The sequence below is a fragment of the Physeter macrocephalus genome, chromosome 6 (assembly GCF_002837175.3).
Source record: "Physeter macrocephalus isolate SW-GA chromosome 6, ASM283717v5, whole genome shotgun sequence".
In the NCBI taxonomy this organism is placed as follows: Eukaryota; Metazoa; Chordata; class Mammalia; order Artiodactyla; family Physeteridae; genus Physeter; species Physeter macrocephalus.
Window position 1 is genome coordinate 46,706,721 of NC_041219.1, and position 5,151 is coordinate 46,711,871.

Sequence of the window (5,151 nt, forward strand, 5' to 3'; positions counted from 1 at the left end):
CAAGTGAGGGTGGAGAAAACTATGGGGCCTGTTGGTTGCACAACTGAACTTTTTCCTCCGGGGCCTCCTGGGCGGGGCGGGCGACCCTGGCATTCTGGCTGTTTTCACAACAGCAGGGTGAGGCCGGCTCAGTGTGCGAAGTTCAGCCGTGGGCATGTGGATGCTTCCAGGATCGGTAGCAGTAAGACAACAGCAGTAATAGTAGCCATTTGTTGAGCACCTGCCTGGTGACAGGCTTTGTCTCGGTTCATTTTCATGACCCCCCGTCTGACAAGGGACCTCCCACAGACACGGGGCTACAGAGTCGGGACCCTACAGGATTTTCTGGACTAGACCCAGGAACTGCCACCAGGCAAAGCAGGACTGGATGGGGGCGAGCCTCCCCCGGTGGCTCCAGTGGGAACAGCACCCAGGAGACTGGTCCGCTTCCCACCCTCCTCTGGAAGGTTCCCTGCATACTGGTTCTGTGCCAGCCCAGTGCAGGGTGGGACTGCAGAGGGCAGGTAGCAGAGACCAGGCTGATGCCCCAGAGTTCTTTTTTTTTTTTATTTTAAAAAATTATTTATTTTATTTTTATTTATTTTTGGCTGCACGCGGGCTTTCTCTAGTTATGTCAAGCAGGGGCTACTCTCCTTTGCGGGGCATGGGCTTCTCACTGCGGTGGCTTCTCGTTGCGGAGCACGGGCTCTGGGCATGTGAGCTTCAGTAGTTGTGGCTCGAGGGCTCTAGAGTGCAGGCTCAGTAGTTGTGGCGCACGGGCCTAGTTGCTCCACGGCATGTGGGATCTTCGGGGACCAGGGATTGAACCCGTGTCCCCTGCACTGGCAGGCAGACTCTTAACCACTGGGCCACCAGGGAAGTCCACCCCAGGGTTCTGATGGGAGTAAGATAGTCCTCGAAACCTGGGTGTCACCTGGGCCACACCCTCTGCCAGCCCCAGGCCCTGCCCAGTCGGGCTGCAGCACTTCCTGCATCCTGCCTTCTCCTCCCCATCTTGGCCCAGGCACCACTGTTTCTGCCTTAACTTGTTCCAGCCTCCAGGCCTCCCACCACCATCAAGATCCTGATGGAGCAGAAATCTGGCACCTCTCTTGTGGAACCCCGTGGAAACTCCCTGTGGTCCTGATAAGGTCCAAGCCCTCACAGAATAAAAAGCCCAGGCTCTGGCCTCAGACCACCCGGGTTCAAATGCTGACTCACCTACTGATGGCCTGCCGAGAGCGCCTAGCGCTTTGACTCTGTGCCACAGTTTCTGCACCTGTAAGATGGGGGTGGTAGTACTGCCCATCTCATGGCGTTATCATGAGAATGAATGAGCTAATGCTCGGGAAGAGCGGTGCCTGCGTGTGTAAATGCTGGAGGGCATTAGCTGTTATTATTGGTGGTGTTAGTGTTGTCCTTGTGGCCCTAAGAGCCCCATGACCAGGCCCTCTTCTGCTTCACCTCCCCAGTGTCCCCCAGACTTCACCAGTAACATAGGCTGACTCAGGGGGTCTCGTGCATGCCTCTAAGCCTTTGCATATCCTCGTTGCCCCCCCCTGGCAAACTCACACTCATCCTCTAAGGTCCAGCCCAAAAGTCCCATCCTGTTTACTTGCATGCCTTATGTGTTTCCCCCTTTACAGCACTGATGAAGATAATAATGTCAAATATTTATTGAGTACCCCATGTGCCAGGCACTGCCAGTGTATTAAGTAGAATCTCTACAGCAACCCCGTGAGAAACAAAGGCCCAGAGAGGTTAAGCAACTTCCCTGAGGTCACACAGCAGTCAGTGGCAGGGCATGCCTGAGCCATCAGTGTGTGGTCCCAGAGGTGAGCTTGGCTCCCGTCCCTGCAGGGAGGCTCCTGGCCTCTTCCCTGTTGGTGTCCTGACCGGCAGCCTCTCTTTCAGGTATGGGTCCTACATGATCTGGAAAGAGCTGGGGGGCTTCTCGAAGGAGGCTGTGGTTCCCCTGGGCCTCTACGCTGGGCAGCTGGCTCTGAACTGGGCATGGCCTCCCCTCTTCTTCGGTGCCCGACAAATGGGTTGGGTAAGTGTGACCTTGGCTTGTCTCCCGGGTCCCTGGAGACGGCCCCTCCCTTGGGGGACATGGGGCATCACATCCCAGACCCCCAGGGTCAGGGTCTAAAGGCGGGGGCAGGGGAGGCACTTGGCTCCTGGTTCACGTCTCCTCAGAAGCTCTTAGGGGACCAGGGCCCCTCAGCTGCTCTTCTTCCAATGCAGGAAGCCTTGCGGGGCTCTGATGGGTTTAGGGGCCGTTGGTATAGGAGAACCCACATTACACCTGGTGCTGTGCACCCCACACGTGGCATAGTCAGGGAAGGGCGATTGTTCCCATTTTACAGATGAGGAGACTGAGGCAGAAAATGGGGGAAGGGCTCAGCCAGGTCACCGAGAAGCGGATGGAGAGTTCCCTCAGGCGTGGTGGTGGGCAGCTGGGACACACAGCCCCATGGGTACGTGGAGCCTCAGGCCTCCCTGTCGTCCCTCTGTGTCCGTGCAGGCCCTGGTGGACCTCCTGCTGATGGGTGGAGTGGCGGCAGCCACGGCCGTGGCCTGGCACCAGGTGAGCCCACCGGCCGCCTGCCTGCTCTACCCGTACCTGGCCTGGCTGGCCTTTGCGGCCACGCTCAACTACTGCGTCTGGCGGAGCAACCAAGACCACAGCCGTGGCCGTCGGCTCTCGGAGTGAAGGCGCCCCGCCCTCCGAGGACTGCAGCCGCTGCGGGTCAGGCGCTGCTGGTGGTGGCGGCCTCCGGGCTCTCCTGGCCGCCAGGCTGCCTGTGTGTCTGGTCTCAGCCCAGGGGTCACCAGCAGTTTCAGAGGTGCTGCAGGCCGAGCCCCCACCCCAGAAACAGTGTCCTGCGCTTTCTGCACTGCTCGAAGCTCGCTCTCAGAATGTGGAATTTTATAAGCCAAATAAAGTTTTTAAACCTCCTGGCAGTGGCTTTTTTACTTGGGTGGGACCCTTGGCCGTGGGGAGGGTGAGGGGCTCGTCCTCTTGCTGGATGCGTCTGGTTGTATCATCCAGATGACGCTGGACCCGGCCAGGGCTTCGCCACAATTCTCGGGACCCTTCCAAGAGCGGAGGTGGCCCGTCCAGGGTGGAGCAGCGGACACTGGCATAGCTGCAGCTGAGGGAGGAGGCCCTGCCCACCTTCACGTCCAGGAAGCCCAACCCAGCCCCTTGAAGGGCACAGGCCCACAGCCCGCCTGGTCCAATGCCTGACTCTGCTCGGGCGCCAAGCGTGGTCCCCTGCTGGCCTCAGCCAGGATGGGACTGGGCCCAGAGCAGGGGACACCGGCCAACCTGTCCCCTGGGTGCCGGGACTCATGCCAGCCTCACCCCGCCAGGGACAGCCTCGCAAACGCTCCATCTGGGAGGGGAGGTCAGAGGCAGTATTGGCCATGCCCCAACCCAGCAGACAGCAGCCCCTCCCTGGCCCAGGTCCACCCAGATTTGGAGGTGTCATCCCCAGCTTCGAATTGGGTGACCCGTGACCTGTGCGGGCAGCTGTTGGGAGTGGGGCCGGGCAGAGCCTCTTACCCAGGCTGCTGCTGGAGCGCCGAATCCTCTCCCTCCGAGTTCCTACAAGCTGTGCTGTGCCTGGCAGCAGACTCCTAGGACCAGGGCTGGTCCAAGCTGCTGGCCTTCGTGTTGCTTGTCTGTTTCGGTTTCGGTCATTGAATGAGTTAATTCAAATCAAGTAAAAATGAAATTTCCGTATTTACAGCTCACACTCGTTTTGGCAGCCAGCGGCTTTTCCCGCTTCTCCCTCTCACCTTGCCTCTTCTGTCCTCACATCCGGACGTGACCGAACAGTATGAAGCGCTCCGGGAGACGGGCAGACAGCTGACTGCGTTCTTCTGAGAGAAGGGGCAGCGCTTTCAGCGGCTGTCTGTCACCTCGCCCACACTCAGCCCTGGTGGAATTTCACATCCCACAGACGGTGCTCGGGAATCCAGCAGCTTGGTAGCCACGAGCGCTTAGCTGAGCCCTCAGCCAGCTCCCCAGTTCTTCTTCTTTTTAAAAAAAATATTTATTTATTTTTGGCTGTGCTGGGTCTTGGTGGTGGCATGCGGGATCTTCGCTGCGGCATGCATGCGGGATCTAGTTCCCCAACCAGGGATCGAACCTGGGCCCCCTGCATTGGGAGCGCAGAGTCTTACCCACTGGACCACCCGGGAAGTCCCTCCCCAGTTCTGATGCTCACGGGAGCAGGGGAGTCAGATGGGGGACTCTGCACATCCTTTTCACTAATTTATTGCTGAAGTTCTCCAAGACGGTCAGGGGTGCTTCTTGAAGCATCGTGGGCACCCGCGTGCCTGCCAGACTTAGCACATTAAGTGTAGCTGAGACTTCTGGAATCTTCCCAGTAGTGCTCATGCAGAGCCCTTTTTTCCATCCCGTACATTCGTGGCTTTGTTCATCTCTAGCAACATCCCACATCCTTTCTACTGGCCACAAAAGCACACACGGCCATAGAAAACACCTGGGAAAACGGGCGAGAGGAGGGTGCGTTTTGCCGTTTTGTTTGCTACTTTCTCACGATGCTCTCCCCGTGCTTCATGATTAGATGGCATTTCTGAGCTGTCGCCACCCACGAGGGACTTCGGGGTTCTGACAGTCTCTGTGTTGGTTTAACAGGAAAATCCACAGCACGCAGATCTGTCCAGTCCTGGTCTGGGTGTCTCCTGGAGCTGCTTCATTCAGTTGAGATCTCCTTAGATCCGTGCGTCTGAACCCTTCTCGGTCCGACTAGCCATAAAGGATGCAAGCAAGAGTTCACACAGCCCAAGAGGGCTCGGCTGGCTGGTCGTCAGCAGGGAAGCGACAGCAACTCTCAGTTTGCCTGGCATTTTGATGTTATGGTTGCTGCTCTGGACCCTGCAAGGTGAAACCCTGCCTCTCCTATAGCAAGAGATTCTATTCTGTGTCCATGAAAGAGCTGCCGTGTTTATGTGGCCATAGGTCATCGCTGGGGACGTTTTCTAAATTTCACCGTCAGCATCTCAAGCTTTACCTTTTGGATTTCTTCTGCGTCGCCCTGTAGAACTTTGGTACAATTATCACTGCTCCTGGGACTCTCCTGTCAAGCCCAAACGTCAGAGTCCGACTTCTTAACACAGAGAAACTGACTCAGGTGA

The 5,151-nt window shown here is 57.5% G+C and overlaps 1 protein-coding gene across 1 annotated transcript; it reads left to right on the forward strand.

Annotated features, from left to right (window-relative positions):
- Positions 1-1,867: 1,867 nt before the first annotated feature.
- TSPO (translocator protein) lies at positions 1,868-2,940 on the forward strand. The gene is made up of 2 exons (XM_028490695.2): positions 1,868-2,032; positions 2,507-2,940. The coding sequence occupies exons 1-2, from the start codon at positions 1,907-1,909 to the stop codon at positions 2,693-2,695; spliced, it is 315 nt and encodes a 104-aa protein (XP_028346496.2). The 5' UTR covers positions 1,868-1,906; the 3' UTR covers positions 2,696-2,940.
- The last annotated feature ends 2,211 nt before the right edge of the window (positions 2,941-5,151 follow it).